The sequence below is a fragment of the Dipodomys spectabilis genome, unplaced genomic scaffold (genome assembly GCF_019054845.1).
Source record: "Dipodomys spectabilis isolate Male_0828 unplaced genomic scaffold, ASM1905484v1 ptg000053l, whole genome shotgun sequence".
In the NCBI taxonomy this organism is placed as follows: Eukaryota; Metazoa; Chordata; class Mammalia; order Rodentia; family Heteromyidae; genus Dipodomys; species Dipodomys spectabilis.
This window is the reverse complement of record NW_024870730.1, coordinates 14837147-14855390: the sequence shown is the minus strand read 5'-3', so window position 1 is coordinate 14855390 and position 18244 is coordinate 14837147. Positions and strand designations below refer to the sequence as shown.

The 18244-nt window shown below is 40.4% G+C and overlaps 1 protein-coding gene across 1 annotated transcript; it reads left to right on the top strand.

The window, feature by feature from the left end:
• The first annotated feature begins 500 nt into the window (after positions 1-500).
• Htr1e (5-hydroxytryptamine receptor 1E) lies at positions 501-1598 on the top strand. Its single transcript, XM_042679616.1, has one exon. The coding sequence runs from the start codon at positions 501-503 to the stop codon at positions 1596-1598; it is 1098 nt and encodes a 365-aa protein (XP_042535550.1).
• Positions 1599-18244: the final 16646 nt, after the last annotated feature.

Sequence of the window (18244 nt, the reverse complement as noted above, 5' to 3'; positions counted from 1 at the left end):
AGCCCCCAGGCCCTGAGTTCAAGCCCCACACTGACAAAAAAAAGTGTGCATATATCTTTTCAATTATACCTTTCCAAAGTAAATACATCAAAAATAATAATATACATAAGAAACTAATTGAAGCAGCAAAATAGACTTAAAATTTGGTAATGTATCAGAAGTAGTTTGGTAACTTAAAAGTATTGTGAAGATGACCTCAAATTACAGAGAGGAAGAAGAAAAGTATGTCTAAATTGTGTGGCATTTTATGAGTATCAAATATTATCGTATTTTCCAGGGGGAAAAATGTGGCCTTTTTTTAGTTAATTAATCGGTGGCTTAATGTTTTCCAGGAACTCTCCATTCAGAAGAAATGCAGCAGCCATTTCCTTTACCCCCCAGAAATGGAACACAGGAGGCAGTAAAGCTAAAACAATCATAGAGACACTCAAGGCTACATCATTTCCGACTGAAGAAAAAGAACTAGTCGTTCTCATCGTGTCGATCAGAACTGGGGAAACATGAATCTCACTAACTGTACCGCAGAAGCCGGCGTGGCGGTGAGACCTAAGACTGTCACGGAGAAGATGCTCATTTGCATGACTCTGGTGATCATCACCACCCTGACCATGTTGCTGAACACGGCGGTCATCTTGGCCATCTGCACCACCAAGAAGCTCCACCAGCCCGCCAACTACCTGATCTGTTCACTGGCTGTGACAGACCTGCTGGTGGCCGTGCTCGTCATGCCCCTGAGCATCATGTACATTGTCATGGAGAGCTGGAAGCTTGGATACTTCATCTGTGAGGTGTGGCTGAGTGTGGACATGACCTGCTGTACCTGCTCCATCCTCCATCTGTGTGTAATTGCCCTGGACAGGTACTGGGCCATCACCAATGCTATTGAGTATGCCAGGAAGAGGACAGCCAAGAGAGCTGGACTGATGATCCTCACTGTCTGGACCATCTCTATCTTCATCTCCATGCCCCCTCTGTTCTGGAGGAGCCACCGCCAGCTCAGCCCACCCCCCAGCCAGTGCACCATCCAGCATGACCATGTGATCTACACCATCTATTCCACACTCGGGGCGTTCTATATCCCCTTGACTTTGATCCTGATTCTCTATTACCGCATTTACCATGCAGCCAAGAGCCTTTACCAAAAGAGGGGCTCAAGCCGGCATTTAAGCAACAGAAGCACGGACAGCCAGAATTCTTTTGCAAGTTGCAAACTCACACAGACTTTCTGTGTGTCTGACTTCTCAACCTCAGACCCTACCACAGAATTTGAAAAGATCCACACCTCTATCAGGATCCCTCCCTTTGACAATGATCTAGATTGCCCTGGAGAACGACAACAGATCTCTAGCACCAGGGAACGCAAGGCAGCCCGCATCCTGGGTCTGATTTTGGGTGCATTCATTTTGTCTTGGCTACCATTTTTCATCAAAGAATTGATTGTAGGTCTGAGCATCTATACTGTATCCTCTGAAGTAGCTGATTTTTTGACATGGCTGGGTTATGTGAATTCTCTGATCAACCCTCTGCTGTACACAAGTTTTAATGAAGATTTTAAACTGGCTTTTAAAAAACTCATTCGGTGCCGAGAGCATACATAGAGTGTCAAAAGCCAAAAAGCATGACGTTTACTCTGCAGAGCCTCCTGTGTGGACAGGGTAAGGGGTGTAGCTTATTAATTCTTGAACATACTTGGTTCAGGAGAGTTTGTAAGTATGTGTGGTCTTGTGAATTTGTTTTATGCTTTTTTGTTTGAGTCTTGTTATTTGGTGTGTTGTTTTCTACCTCTGGTCTTATCTGTGGTACATAATTTCAAATAAACATAATCTTCCGAAAGCAGTAATTATATAGAAATTATAAAGTGAAATAGTAAATACTCTTAATAGTGTTTCCCCAAGAGATTTTAGTGACCCCTACAATTAAAGGTGTTGCAAAAATCTTTATTTGCAGAATTTCTTGTTGTTTATACGTCAAACATCCAATAACATGCCCTTGCATAGCATTAAATCTGAAGTTGTGACTCAAGGTGCACCCAAATTTCTGTGGGAAGTACATGACTGCATAAAAAAAAAAAAGAGGGCTGGGAAGGTGGCTCAGTGGTAGAGCACTTGCCTTGCATGCCTGAGGCCCTGGGTTTGATTCCTCAGCACCACATAAGCAAAAAGAAAAAAGCCGGAAGTAGCGCTGAGGCTCAAGTGGTAGAGTGCTAGCCTTGAGCTGAAGAGCTGAGGGACAGACCCCACGACCAGACCAAAAAAACAAAAACAAAAACAAAAAGAAAGTGGCACACAGTCACTCTGCTTGTACACCCAAGCTAAGTCATTTTTTATAGCACTGTAACTACATAGCCTACTTTTTCCAGGCACAAATCATACAGCTGGCATGTTTTTTTTAAGTTCCTGATTAAATAAGCTTCCTTGTTCTCTAAAAAAAAGAACCCACAATGCATGGACTGGCACTTCCTTAGTCTTCCACTATGAATATGAAACAAACAAACAAGAACCAGCTAAATCTACTTAAGTCAGTATGCTGCTAACCAACACATCGGGCCTCCTCCCATTCCAAAACAAAGTATTTGCCCTAAGCCTCCCATGCATTCTCTCCTCTAGCAGGATTCATGTTAAGAAGATATGTTCAATCTGGGGGGGAGGGAGAGATTTTTTTAAGAAGGTTAGAGAGGTACAGTGATGAAAGACAAAATTTTGTTGAAGAATGTTACCCATGAAAATGACCAGCTGCGTCCTTGCATAGAAATAAAAACTTGAAAATCTATGTTTACAGCAAAGGCCACCCATCAGGAAATGAATATGCAATTTTATCTCCCGGAATCCCCATGGCTTCCACACCAGACTGCATCCAAGAGGTCACAGAGAATGGCCTAAGTCAGCCTCCTCTGACCTGGAGTAACCACTGTAGTTGGATGGATGAGCTTACCACCACCAAGTCAAGATGATGGAAGAAGCACTGGAAGGGTGTAAATTCTTGTGCTCCCCTCAGTAAGTGACTGTTAAAAGCCGCTGCCGTTTGCCTCTCATGTAGAGCCCCTCCTCTTCTCTTCACTCCCATTGGTTTCCCTTCTCACGTTTTTAAATCTATCCCTTCCCACTTTTTCTGTAACCTCTGCTCCTTTCCTCCCACTTCCTTCGACTCCACCTCATTTCTCCTCACTCTGCACCCTCACCTATTGCTTTGCTCAAGTGTCTGAGACACCAATAATCAACTTTCTCTGACCTACCACGACAAGCTTCTGCTTCAACTCTGCTCACTCCCACCTGAGTGAGTTTCTACAAGCCTTTTCTATCCTTTGCCATCTGAGTGAATATACTGCCATTTCTCCTCAGTCTGATCTCCCAAAGGTCATCGGTGACTTACCAATAAGCAAATGCAGTGGCTTTTCTTCTGTCTGTCTTCGCTTGTCATTTTATCATCAATTAAAACAGCTGGCCATCCCCTTCCAGGATATGTTACTGTCTCCTGGTTCTCCAATTACCTTCTCACCTCCTTATTCTTTGTCCCCTCATTCTTTATCCTGGAGCTACATCCTCAGCAGACACTTGCCGTAACCCTCTATTCCATCCCAACCTCTACCATTTTAACACTTAGTTCTGTGTCTGTGGCTCTCACATTAATTACTCCAACTTCAGACCCTCATTGTGAATAAGTACCTTCCTATGAATAATCCACCAATACCTCCAACGCATCCATTGTAAACTTACTCATGGTCATTTTCACACACACAAGTTTTCTCCTACTTCTACCTTTCAACTCACATAACACAATCACTAATCGTTCCTAATCATTCACATTAGGTAAATGTGATTCTCTGCCACGAGGCTCCCATATCCACATAGTCCTAAAGCCTTGTACATTTGTCTTGAATAAGCCATCGTCTTCTCCAATATTCTGGCCTTCTTTTTATTGGATCCATCTAGTTTTAGACTCTTCCACCTGCAATTCTTTCTCCTTACACCTGCCAAAAACATCTTCCTACAGCACTGTCCTGTAGGAAGCGTCTGAGAGTGGCATCTCCAGACCAGTGGCATTCATATCACCTGGGAACTTTTGAAAACTGTGAAGTCTATGACTTCACTCAGGACCAACTGAATCATAAATGCTGAGAGTGGAGCCCGCTGGTCTCCATTTTAACAAGCTTCCCGGGAGATTCAGGTATGAGCTGAAGTTTGGTTTACTATTCAGGAATGCGTTGTTGAGTTGATAATACAATGCTCTCTATCCTCTACACTTTCCCCAGCAGTATAAGTTTAGATACCTGGTATAGTCCTCAAGGCCCTTACACTATATAGCTTCAAAATACCTTTCCAGAGTTGTGTCACCACTTCCACTTCAGATAATTCTGAATATCAATCTGCTCTCTCTAAACTCCCACCATATTTCTCTCCACTGCTTCACAAACTCGAGGCCTACCACTCCTCATCTCTCTCCCACTAGTCCTTCAACAGAGAGCTCAAATGCAATCCCTTCTGTGAAATCTTCCTGAGATCCCCATCTGCCCCTGCTCATGCTCCACACAATCCCGTTCATACCTTTTTATCAGATGCATCCCACCTTCCAGGGCATTTGTTTGTATATGTGCTGTCTGCCCCCAGTAGATTGTGAGTTCCTTGAGAGCAGGGACTGTGGGTACTCCCTCTCTGTATCCCTAGTGACTCCTACAGGATTTGTGCAACATAGGTGCTCGATAAATGTCTGCTCATGTGAATGGAATTAAGTCCCTTGAAGAAAAAAATACAAATGTGCTATCTTCTCTCAGTGAGGAAATCAAACTCCTCAAATCCCCTTTTTTCCCAAAATTGAATTCTGCTGTTCCAGCTTTATCTTTTTTTTAAGGCTGGGCATGTCTTCTACATAGAAAAAGAGAGGATTGCTCACCAAATATAAGTGAATTTGATTGCAACTAAGCTGCTCTCAGAAAGAGACTTTCAAGCGTAATGGCAGAACAAAGGATAGTGAACTTCACTTTTTCTCTCGCGCATTAGTTGAGGAGGAGAAGGGCAATTCTGAATGGTTAGAGGACTCGCCTGCATGGGGTTCTTGGGGCTTCAAGTTCCTTCCATTGTGTAGCTCTGCCATCCCCGTGAGACTAGTCCTTCTCCTGACCACAGGAAGGAAGGGGGGAAAAGAAATGGTGTGAACACAATTTCCTTTGCTGGAAATGATGTAGAAACTGTACACCTTAACTTCTGCTTATATTCCATCCATGACAACTTGGTCATGTGCCGCCCCCCCCCCACCAAGCTACAAGACAGTCAACAAGATTAATTACCTGTGTAGTCATAAGCTGTGATAATAATGATAATAATAATGGTTGAAACCTTAGAATAAAAGAAGGAAGGGGAGAGTGGAAAAAAGTAGACAACTGGTTTCCGCATGAACAACTCAGAGGGTCACATGTCACAAGTCACATGGCTGCCCAGCTAGTAGGGAATCTGCACAACACAGTGAGATTTCAATTCTATAGTAAAATTCTGCATTTTTCTGAACATACTAGTATTTACCATGTGGGTTATATTTAGACAGTACGTGAGCAACTCCTATTGCTTTCCAAGCATCTTCCATATATCTTGCTTCAAGTTTTTGGCAATTATTAGGAGTTTCCATTTTTAAGAACCTAAATGAAGAGCAGATGCCTGACTTTCACTTGCTCCTTTTTACTAAGTCATTTTCAGTTTACTAATTAAATGCAAGCTTCACAGAACTATCTCTGCCCTTAGCAAAGAAACAGCTGCTTATATTTCCTTGTACAAGGCAAACCTGTTGAAAAGCATCTATTGTTTGGTTTGCTCATTTAACCATTAGTGCCAGCTGCTCTTGACTATTAAAGCCTTTAAATTAAAACCTTCTAATGTGGACAATATTGGCATGTTAAAAGTAAGACCTCCAGGTGATGTATCAATTGCTTCTAGTAGAAATTAAAATGTACAGTCTGGTTTTCCTTTTTCTTTAAAAAATAAGATCTCAGTAAGATGCCCAAGCTGACCCCAAACCTCTGGGATTTAAATGTTCCTGCTGCCTAGACCTCCTGAGTAGCTGAGACTAAAACACATACCACCACAGCCCAGTTTGTATTCTTGGTGAAAAAAAAATCGTTGAGCAAAAGCCCATCCTTGGCAGGTCCTTTGATTACAACTGGTAGTGATAAGAACCCTTATTTGCATTGCTACAGTTGTCTGCTTTGAGTAATAATATAAATATCATAAACTCATGTGTTTCAGGTTGCAAACGCTGATAAATTATAGATGGGGTAAACTTTTATAGCAAGACCCACCAGCTGGACTGGCTACCAACACAGACATTTTAATTTCAACCATCATATCTCCCTTAATCTATCATGTGCTTTTGCTGTGTTTGCTTAGACTATAAGGCCTTCTTCACACAACACAGCTCTCCATTATGCAATGTATTTGCAAAAGCAATGGGGATGAGAAAAGCGTGAGAAATGTGTGACTGCAATAGAAATTGAAGCAAAGGCATTTTTTAAAATTAAAGGTGCACAGAAAATGACAATCATGGCATAGGAGAGTTGGATCAAATCTTTTCTTCGGTTTTCAAGAGCCATCACAGGTACAATGTGAAAAATGCTATTTCCAACTATTGGCTTAATCAGGAGGAAGAATGAAAAGTGATTAATGAGATGGAAAAATGAACACAAGAGTGGAAAAGGTATTTGGGGGTGTGTGTGGGCATTTCAGTTACTTCCACAGAAAACAGTAATGGCATTCAGTGCAGGATGCAAGGAGAATAAATCATGCAATATGTAAGCCAGCGCAACTCAATAAAGAATTGCCATACCCAGAACATCACCATCCACATCATCACCTGCTGAGAAACTCAGGCTTATCAGCAACAATATGGGCTGCCTGAAACCTAACTTTAATTCAGGCGTTAGGTAGAAGTCATGCAATAACCTACAGGCGAGGCATGGTGAATATGTTGCTAATGAAGCACACCTTAGATCATCTCAAAGGTCAAAGCAAATTTGAATTTTTTAAATATCAAAGTGAAAATTGAGCCAGCAAATATTAACATCATGCCAAAGAGTTTTCCGGGGTGTTGACATCATTAAAAAGGATGCACAATAAAATGTCTATCAACAAAGAGGACCGCATGTGTGGTATTGATGCTTATAAAGATTGCTTCTGATGTATGGGAATGCTTCTAAAGACTGTAAGAAGAGTCTCTTATGAGTTTCCTAAGTCACCTATGACTTAGAATTCAAAGAAATTATGGACATGTGTATGTGTGTGTGTGTGCATGCACATGCACACATCACACACACACACACACACACACACACACACACACGCCAGTCCTAAGGCTTGAACACAGGGCCTGGGCACTGTTCCTGAGTTTTTATGCTCAAGGCTAGCACTTTACCACTTGAGCCATAGCTCCACTTCTGGCTTTTGGATAGTTAACTGGAGATGATTCTCACAGACTTTCCTGTCCAGGTTGGCTTTGAACTGCGATCCTCAGATCCTAGGCTCCTGAGTAGCTAAGATTATAGGTATAAGCTTCCAGTACACAGCAAGCATGATTTATTTAATGAAAAAGCAACAATATGAGGAAAGCAAAAATATAGCTATAGAATGAGCACAGAATGGAAGATAAGATGAGTCCAATTTGGAGCCAACAAGCATGGGTTTGGTATCATATTTGCACTAGGAGCTTTGTAAGGGAGGAGAGAAGGGGAAAACAACGGCACGTTACTCAGGTATAAAATTTAGAGACCCAGGTCTAGGACTCTACCACTTAAGCCATAGCTCCACTTTTCACTTTGTTGCTAGTTAGTTGAGGATAAATCTCTCACGGACTTTCTTGCCCAGACTGGCTTCAAACCACAATCCTCAAATCTCAGCCTCCTGAGTAGCTAGGATTACAGGTATGAGCCATGGGCACTTGGCAATATTTATTTTATTTGGCTAAAAACAGCATTTTAGAATTATAAATATTATCTTTGCTTCAGGCATAGACAAGAAAGGATACATAGGAGAACATTTTACCTATCTGAAGCTTACAGGAATTGGAAGTAATACCAAAAGTTCTAGAGAATGGAAGAAAAGGATGGTTCTTCATAGAAATTTAAAAACTAGATATATATTCTTCTATTCCTGAACCTGAGAAATGAAGTCATGTGTTTTTCTAGTTTGTATAGTATCCAACAATCATATCTCAAGCAATGATTTCAGCAATTGAATTTATGAAGGTTAACTTATGAAAGGAACGATGTTGGAAACCTGTCTCTGAGGAAAGATTTACACTTACAAATAGTCTAATGATAAGCAGACGAGTGACACCAAGTGTTTCTGATTTACAGTTAAGCAACTCAGCAAGGGAATTGGAAACAAATCAATTACTCAGCTTAACTATCGAGTCTGACTTTGAATTTGGATAGCAAAGTAAAATAACATGCCATCATAATAAAAAATATGTATGTAAATTATCAAGAAAGATGCAAATAAAATATGGGTTTGGCTGAAAAGGCCCATGCCTATAATCTTAACTACTCAGGAGGCGGAGATTGGAAGATAAAGATACAAAATGATCCAGATAAGAAAATCCAATAGACTCCATCTCCAATTAACCATAAAAAAGCAGGACTGAAGGCATGGCTCAAGTGTTAGAGCTCCAAATAGATAACCAAGCTGTGCAAGTGAGATGCCTGAGTTCAACTCCAATACCACCAATGTGGTACCACATATGTACTGGTACGTATGTGTGTGTATTTATGTATTCAGAGGTGTGAAGTAGCCATACACAAAGTTAAGAGTGAAGGCTAACCATTCTGCCACCCTTTCTTACCATACTATGGCAAGGAAGGGAAGAGTTTTAATAGAAAACTAAGAACAACCTAAGTGTACGTGGTATTAATAAACAGACCTTGAGACAACTTGCAGCCTATACCCAACAAGTTTTTTGCCAGTCTTGGGGCTTAAACTCAGGGCCTGGGCACTGTCCCTGAGCTTCTTTTGCTCAAGGCTAGCACTCTACCACTTGAGCCCCAGCCCCAGCTTTTACTGTTTTATGTAGTACTGAGGAATCAATCCCAGGGCTTCATACGTGCTAGGCAAGTGCCTTACCACTAAGCCACATTCCCAGCTCTATACCTAACAATTTCATCTGATTTCTTCTTCATGGTTAGGGAGTAAACCCAAGGCTTTGAATCTACTGGACAGGTGCTCTACCACTGAGCTATATCCCCAGCCTAATTACTTCTTACTTATCGTTCGTTAGCTAATGAAAAACTAATGTCACACATACACACACGCACACACACACACACACACACACACACACACACACACAGAGCCAACACAAATATCTCAACCCTAGCAAGAAAGCAAAGGTAAGTTGGCTATAAGTAGGTGTCATTGGCTGGATGGTGAGGAGAGTCCAGTTAGAAATTCAGTGTCAGAAGCATAACGTTGGATGTACTATGTCTCACAGGTAACTGCTAGAGTCTATACAAACTGGAATAGATTATAGCATTATCAGAATCCACATCAATGCTAAGGGTAAATCATAGTCAGTTTCCAAAATGTGTCTGTATTGAAAAGATCTTAGAAAAGAAAAGATATTAGTTTGCCTAAGAGTGCCTGCTCCATCCACAAACTCCTTTCCAATGGGCTAACAGACACACTTCTGATGACAAAAGGAATTCTGGATGGTTCCTTAAACAGGAAATACCATGTGGCACCATGTGTCTCCCTGCCCCTTGCCTACAGCTGATTAGTTGGGAGGAGGGGATACAGAGCACCAGCTCTAAGGATCTATGAGGGGACCTGGCACTGAAGATTTCCACATATACAAACTCTCAAGAGTTTGGACTAAAAATACACAAAGAAACATCCCATTTGTCCTTGGAAGCAAATGGAAAAAGGTAAGCAAAGCAGATGACTCACGTCCAAGGCACAGCACAAGAATAAAGCTCGATTTCTGCTGCCAAGAAACCAACCACTGCACTTGTCCACTAGAGATATTTCTTCCAGTTCCCTCCTATTCCCAAACTATGCTCCAAGACCTTAAGGTTAACCTGTAAGTATAGTCCAGAGATTCTTTTCTCACTTGTCTCAACAGTTACCATTACAAAAGCTCTGGACTCTTCCAGAAACCTGCATTCTTCTCCTTCTACCAACCAAAGCAGCTTGACATATAGTTTCAAGGTCTCTGAGCCATGAGCTCCTCTAAGAGGCACATGGCTCTAAGGAGATAATGTGTACTTTAGCCAGATTCACTTTCCATTGTCATTAATGTCTCCATTGTGGAAATGTATACGGCTTTTGTTATTCCCTGAGACCTTTCAGCTCTTTCCATGAAACTAAATTTCTGTATTTAGTTCTTACTATATGTATTTCTTTTCCATTCACCATAGGATTTATTATTGTTGGTGTTCATTCTGGTTCCCAAGTTAACTAAGTGCAACTGATTTTGCTTTTCCTTTAGTATCTATTGGCCTTGGGATTGGGAATAAGTAGTGAAGAGCAGGATGGGGGAGAGACAGGAAGCTGAAAATCTTGATAGACAATTGCAAAGGATTTGTGGACCAGACTTTGCCTGACCTACTTACAGTGGGTGACAGTCATGACATTAACAACTACCCTGTGTTCATATGGGCTTAGCTCTGTTGCAACCTATCTAGGGCAGGATCACTTCCCTTAATCTGAAAGAGTTCTTCTGAGTCTGAATATTCTCCCACATAAAAATAGGCATATTTTTCAGGGCACCTGTGGCTCAAGACAATAATCCTAGTGACTCAGGAAGTTGAAATCTGAGGATCACAGTTCAAAGCTAGCCCAGGCAGAAAAGTCTGTGGCACTCTTTTCTCCCATAAACTACTAAAAAGCCAGAAATGGAGCGGCAGCTCAAGTGCCAAAGTTCTAGCATTGAACAAAAATGCTCAGGGACGACACCTAGCCCCAAGTTCAAGTCCCAGAGCTGGGATGCATGCACACGCATGTGTGCATGTGCTTGCACACACACACACACACAGAGAGAGAGAGAGAGAGAGAGAGAGAGAGGCATATTTCTAGTGAAAAAAAACCACCAAGGAAAATTACCAAAACAGGGAACCTGATCTACAAATGAATAATTTGAAGATAAAGTTCATTCAACCAACACATGTTTCTTAACATCTGTGTCACACATTGTGCTTGACAACACATTATGTTGTGAAAAAGGCAAAGTCCCAACCTTGTAAGGAAAATATGGTCTATTGGAAAAGAAAGCCAAGTAAATAAGTGAGTTGCGCCAATAGTAGGATGCATTTCACTACAGAAATATGTGAGATGTTCTGTGTGAGCATAGAAAAATAAACTGTCTGTGGGAGATAGGGAAGAGGAACCTGAAATAATCACACTTGAACTAAAACATGGTATAAAAGTGTCAAAGTCCACCAGGCTGACAAATTATTCAAGTGAACAGCATAAACAAAGACACAAGCACAAAGATACAGATGCAGTTCAGAGAATGAGAAGTGACCTTGAGTGCCAGGAGCATGGGGTAGCTAACAGAAGCAAGGAAAACAAGCCTTGCCAGCTAAATACAGGTCTGTAGGTAACTCTGAAATAATCTCAGTTTGACTCTTTGTGGTATTTATCCAGAAGTGAGATGGCTGGGTCATATGTAAGTTCTATTTTCAGTGTTTTGAGTGACCTCCATATTGAGTTCCATAGTGTCTAGGCTAATAACCCAATTTGTGCAAACAGCCTAGATGTCCAACAATGGCTGAATGGATAAAGAGAACATGCTATACAAGTGGAGCTTTACTCAGCCATAAAAATGGATGAAATGATATAATTTGCTGGGAAAATGGATGGAACCTGTGATCATTGTTTTCAGTGACATAAACCAGTACCACGGCTATAAGTATCATGTGTGTTCACTTCTCCATGAAAGCTAAAGAAGAGAAAGTCATGAAAGGAAAAGGAAGAATACTGGGGAAGGAGAAGAGGAAGGAGGAAGCAGGAAGGAGATGAGAAAGAATAATAGAGGATATGAACATTAACAAGTACATTATATGCATCTATAATGTGCAAGTAATATATGCTAATAAATTACTAGTAAAACACATGTAAAAAAGGCAGACCAGACCATGGAGTCCATGAGGGGCCTCAAATGCTTTGCTAAAGGCATGGATCTTATGCTGCAGGCAACAGATAATCATGATCCATTCTGTCATTTTGAAAAGCATCTTGAATGGAAGACAGAAGGTGAAAGCATGAAGACCATGTGAGCAGATAGTGGGAAAAGCCAGAGAGAGAGAAGGGGGAAATCTGGTCTAGAGAGAGGAATGAAGTGAAGGAAAGAAGGCCTACCGCCAGTGTCGCACACCTATCATCTTAGCTAGTCAGGAGGCTTACATCTGAGGATTTCAGTTCAAAGCCAGTTCAGGCAGGAAAGTCCATGAGACGCTTATCTCCAATTAACCACCAAAAAAAAAATGGAAGTGGCTCTGTGGCTCAAAGTAGTAGAATGCTAGCTTTGAACACAAAAGCTCAGGGATACCACACAGGTCCTGACCAAGCCCCATGACAAGAAAGAAAGAAAGGAAGAAAGAAAGAAAGAAAGAAAGAAAGAAAGAGAGAGAGAGAGAGAGAGAGAGAGAGAGAGAGAGAAAGAAAGAAAGAAAGAAAGAAAGAAAGAAAGAAAGAAAGAAAGAAAGAAAGAAAGAAAGAAAGAAAGAAAGAAAGAAAGAAAGAAAGAAAGAGAAAGAAAGAAAGAAGGAAAGAAAGGAAGAAAGAAAGAGACAGAGAGAGGGAGGGAGGGAGGGAGGGAGGAAGGAAGGAAGGAAGGAAGGAAGGAGAGAGAGAAAGAAAGAGAGAAAGAGAAAGGACAGAAAGAGAAAGGAGAGAAAAAGAGAGAAAGAAGGGAGGAAGAAAGAAAGAAGAAAGAGGGAGTGAAGGAGGGAGGGAAGGAGAGAGAAGAGAAGAGAAGATGCTGTAGAGACTTCAGAAAAAGAATTGGAAGACAAACTCCTAAGTAGACCTAAATAAACTGTAACCTTCATAAATGGAAAGAGAACAAGATTTTGGACTGCCAAAGGGATCAGGTAGGTCTTTCAGCAACAGAACCTAAATCTTACAATTGGTGGTTTTGGTAGAATAGAACAAGTGACTTTACCCTTGTCCCATTTTTGGAGCTTGTCTACTTTTGCTTAATAAGACAAGTTAGCAGAAAATTCCATATAAGAAATAACAGTGGGATCACTGTCTCACCGAAAACACTACTCCTGCATTGAGCCCTCCTAAACACGTCAATGACTTCACAACTTGGTTAAGCAAACAACACTCACTCCCGTCATTATCCCCCATCTATCATCCAATGCACACTTTCTAAGCACCAGGAATTATGCTAGCCTAGATAGAAATGAATAGACAATACAGATTCCTTTCCTAACTGAGATTTCAGTCCAATGAATGAGAACGATGTAAGGTGTGTTTTAAAAACAGTATGTAAAGAAAAAATACTTTCAATTCTAGCTACTCAGGAGGCTGAGATCTGAGAATTGAGGTTTGAAGCCAACCATGGAGGGAAAGCTGGTAAGACTCTTATCTCCAATTAAGCACCAAAAAAGCCAGAAGTGGAGCTGTGGCTCAATTGGCAGAGCACTAGCCTTGAAGAAAAACCTCAAGGACAGTATCCAGGCTGTGAACTCAAGCCTCAGAAATGGCACCCGCTCAAAAAACATTTTTTCTTGTACAAATCTAAACATATGGCCAAAGATTGTGTATTTCTGATAAATTCCCAGGTGATGCTGACATTCTGGTCTAGAGGCCACACTCTAGATAGCAAAGGCTCTTATGACTTAATCTAGATTACTCCATAAAATCATTTGAATGAAAATTAATGTGAAAATAAGTTTTTCACATTTTATAGTCTGAGCAATAACAAGGACATTTTTTATTTTTTATTTTTTATTTTTATTTTATTGTAAAGATGCTATACAGAGGGGTTATAGTTACACAAGTAAGGTAATGAGTACATTTCTTGTCAAGCATTGTTACCCCCTCCTTTGTTGTTCTCCCACTATCCCTAATTTTTTTGGGGGGGTCCGGTCGTGGGGCCTGAACTCTGGGCCTGGGCACTGTCCCTCAGCTCTTCAGCTCAAGGCTAGCGCTCTACCACTTGAGCCACAGTGCCACTTCTGGCTTTTTTCTTTTTGCTTATGTGGTGCTGAGGAATTGAACCCAGGGCCTCAGGCATGCAAGACAAGCGCTCTACCACTGAGCCACCTTCCCAGCCCCAACTATCCCTAATTTTTAAAAATAAAATAACAACCCAGTGCTGGTATTCAGGATGACAGTACTCACTTGTAATCCTAGCTTCTCAGGAGGCTGAGATTAGAGAACTGCAATTCAAAGCTAGCTGGACAGACAATCTATGAGACTGTGATCTCCAATTAACCAGAAAAAAAAAGCCTGAGATAGATGTGTGGCTCAAGTGGTAAAGCACTACTCTGAGTAAAAAAGCCAAGTGAGAGCAAAAGAGCCTGAGTTCAAGCCCTAGTGTCAGCACAAATTTAAAACTGCCAGCATATTTGCAAAACTCTAATATTAGAGACAGAAACAGAAACTCCACTGCAAGCTATGAAAAAATGATGAAAATGAAAGTGTCTGTCCACCCGTGGGACCTCAAGCAGATCTGTGGAGCAAAAGCCATGGAGCCAAGACAGACTGCCCACATCATCTCTAATTTTGACTATAGCTCAGCACAGTTATACATGTTTGGTACCTGTTCCAAAACTAACTTAGGCTAGTGCTTTTTAAAGTCCATGAGACTCTTATCTTTAATTAACCACCCAAAAGCCAGAAGTAGAGCTGTGGTTCAAATGGTAGAACACCAGCCTTGAGCAGAAAAGCTAAGGGACAGCACCCAGGCCCCCGCAGAGTTCATGCTCCAATAGCAGCACCAAAAACAAAAAACAAAAAAAGTCCAAGAGAAATGGGAAGGAAGCAAAAAAGAAAGGAAGTTGTTGGTGTTTGCTGAGTTAGCCTCTTTCTTACCTGACTATATCAAATTCTACAAACCCAGGGTCCTAACGACACAATAGCAACACAAAGAAACATAAAACAAGCAACATGGAAACATCAGTTAAATACTCTTTCTAGGCCAGGCACTGGTGGCTCACACCTATAATCCTAGCTACTCAGGAGGCTGAGATCTGAGGATCATGGTTTAAAGTCAGCCCCAGGCAGGAAAGTCCATGAGGCTCTTATTCCCAATAAACCACCAGAAAACCAGAAGAGGTGCTGTGGCTCAAGTGGTAGAGCAAAATACTCTTTCCCAAAATTCTTATATTGTCTTTAGTACAATATAAAGATTCTAAAATTTGTGCTTAAGTACCAGGGAGTAAACCTATATCATTATTAAAAGACAAATATACACTTTAAGTCTATATCTGAAAAATGGCTCACTAACTTCCAGAGCTATTAGAACTATTAGAGCCCTCAGGATGTTTTTGTATTTGTATGCCAGTACTAAGCTTGAACTCAGGGCCGGAGCACCATTTTTTTCACTCAAAGTTGGTGCTCTGCCACTTGAGCCATACCTCTACTTTCAGCTTTTAGGTAGTTAGAGATAAAAAGCCTCATGGGCTTTTCTTTCTAGGCTGCCTTTAAACTACAATCAGATCTCAGCCTCCTGAGTAGCTAGGATTACAAGCGTGAACTCTGGCACCTGGACTTATGGGATATTTCTGAAGATTACCCCCCTACACTATTTTGTTCTTTGGGACTTTCCTACATTTGTTCTTAATTTCATTAAGCCAAGGATGGCTGAAATGAAGGCAATAGATGAGCAACATTTGTTTTCTGTGCTTTTTGACTCCTTTTAAAACCCATGCTTGCTCTTTAATTACTCGTAAGAGTGGGCTTTCCAGTTGTTCCCAACTACCCACAAACCTTTCCTGTAGCATTTACTGTGGTCTAATTGCCCATGCTCAGAAATTACTTAGTATGTTCCTCTAGAAAAGTCTCCCTCAGGGAACCAATGCAACAGTGATATACACAAGACAATATATTTGAAATGATCTGTACTACTTGAAGGTGAGTGGGGGGGGGGGACGGAAAGTAGGAGAAAAATGAGGGAAGGGGTAACAAGTTTGACAAGAAATGTACTTATTACCTTACTTATGTAACTGTAAGACCTCTGAACATCACCTTGACAATAAAAACAAGTCTCCCTCAGAGATTAGTAATTGTACTCCCATTCTTGTTCCAAGTAGGCTGTAACTCCAAGGTGTCTTCAACCATAGAATCTCACCCCCAGTAAAAGTGAGCATGTGACCAGGCCCTGGCCAATCAATGTATTTCCATGGGATTTTGCATAGTGTGTGGGCATTGTAACCACAGAGTCCACACCCTGTTATTTAAACCTACCCTAGCTAATGAGACTAACACAAAGGCAGAAGGTGAAATTAGAGTCAGAATTACAAAGAAATCCATAAACATTTTTGTCAGTGAGGAATTGTGCCACTAATTCCTACTAGCCGGAAAAAAATCTTAAGATTCTTGGAAATATATACGAGGTTAATAATTTAATTTATAATTAAAAATTAATTTATAATTTAATAAATTATTTCTCTCAAGTAACGTATTTGGAATTAAGTTGGATCTTAACACTGGTAGACTGCAAAGAATACTGAACATGAAGTAAGACAACTTATACCTAAGTATCTATTCCACAGTTACTATCTGAGTCAGGCATGGCTGGCTCATGCCTGTAATCCCAGCACAGAGGAAGCAGAGTCAAAAGGACTGGAAGTATAGACCAGAGATTCTCCGTGATTCTGTCCCTCCCCCCGCCCCCCCAAAAAAGAGCTGAGTGTCAGCTGGAAATTTATTTAATCTCTCAGAGTATTTGCTTCTTCGTTTACATACATACATACATACATAAATGTAAAAAATATCAACTGATTGAGAGGGATGGGAAGTAAAATTAGAAAAATCTCTAAAACTGCTGAGATCATACAACAGTACTTAAAGTGGTATATTTTGATGCTAAGGAGCCAGATGACAGTGGTTCACATCTATAATCTTAGCTACTCAGAAGGCTAAGATCTAGGATCACAGTTCAAATCCAGCCTGGGCAGGAAACTTTGTGAGACTCTTCGCTCCAACTGACCACCAAAAAGCCAGAAGTGGAGCTGTAGTTCAAGTGGTAGTGTGCCAACCTTGAGCAAAAAAGCTAAAGGGCAGCACTAGTACTGGTACAAAAATATAACAAAAACAACAATAATAATAATAACATAATAATTGAAGGTGGATATGTGTATACATCCAGAAAGGTTAGACAATTCTAAGTCACATCTTTATTTTATAGAGCTCCACCCTCACCAGATGTGATATAATAGAATTTCCAGTGATATTCATTGAATAAAGAATTGCTATTATGTTATATCAGGATTAGAAAAGACATTGGAGAGCATTTTCCCAGTCTCCCACATTGAAATGAGGAAACAGCAACACCAAAAAGCTTTGCAAATATTTCAAATGTAAGAAATCATACTATTTATTTTTAAAATTAGCACTTCATGTTTTCCCTGTGTCAAAATTCAACATTACCATTTTGATGTAAATAATACCGTCTCTTATTTAAAATATATAATTAAGGCATGTCTGTATTTATTGAGACAAAAATTTGTCTCTGAGCAGCAATGTAAACATGATGATTTAAACACATTTACATTGTGAAATTATGTTAGTGTAGATGCTTTGGCTGAAATTGTCCTGCAATTAAAACACCAATTATTTTTGTCTTATTAAAATCTCTACTTATGACAGGTCCCTGTCGCCCTCTACTGGCCATGATTTTATCATGCAGTTTGCACTCAATTATTTCTGCCTGGCCTTCTAATCTACTTTGTAATATACCTAATATACCTAAACACTAGAAAGGTTGGTTTGGGAAATAAAGTAAATCTAAAAAAATAAAGGTATATATACCATACAAGAAAGAATGGATCAAAAACATTAAGGAAGAAAATAAACCCGAAACAACTGATTATTGGGTATATTTTCTAATATTAAGCAATCGTGGCATTGCCAAGTTTCACCTATAGTTAAGTAAGTATACTTTCAAGATTTTTCCTAATTTCCAAGTGCATATAAATCTTCAAGGATGGTATACTGAAGAGGGCAGGAAACAGAAAAATCTAAGTAAATAAAATCTGACTCACCACTTATGACCAAAGTTTCACTTACACATAGTCCTGACCCCAAACAATTTTACA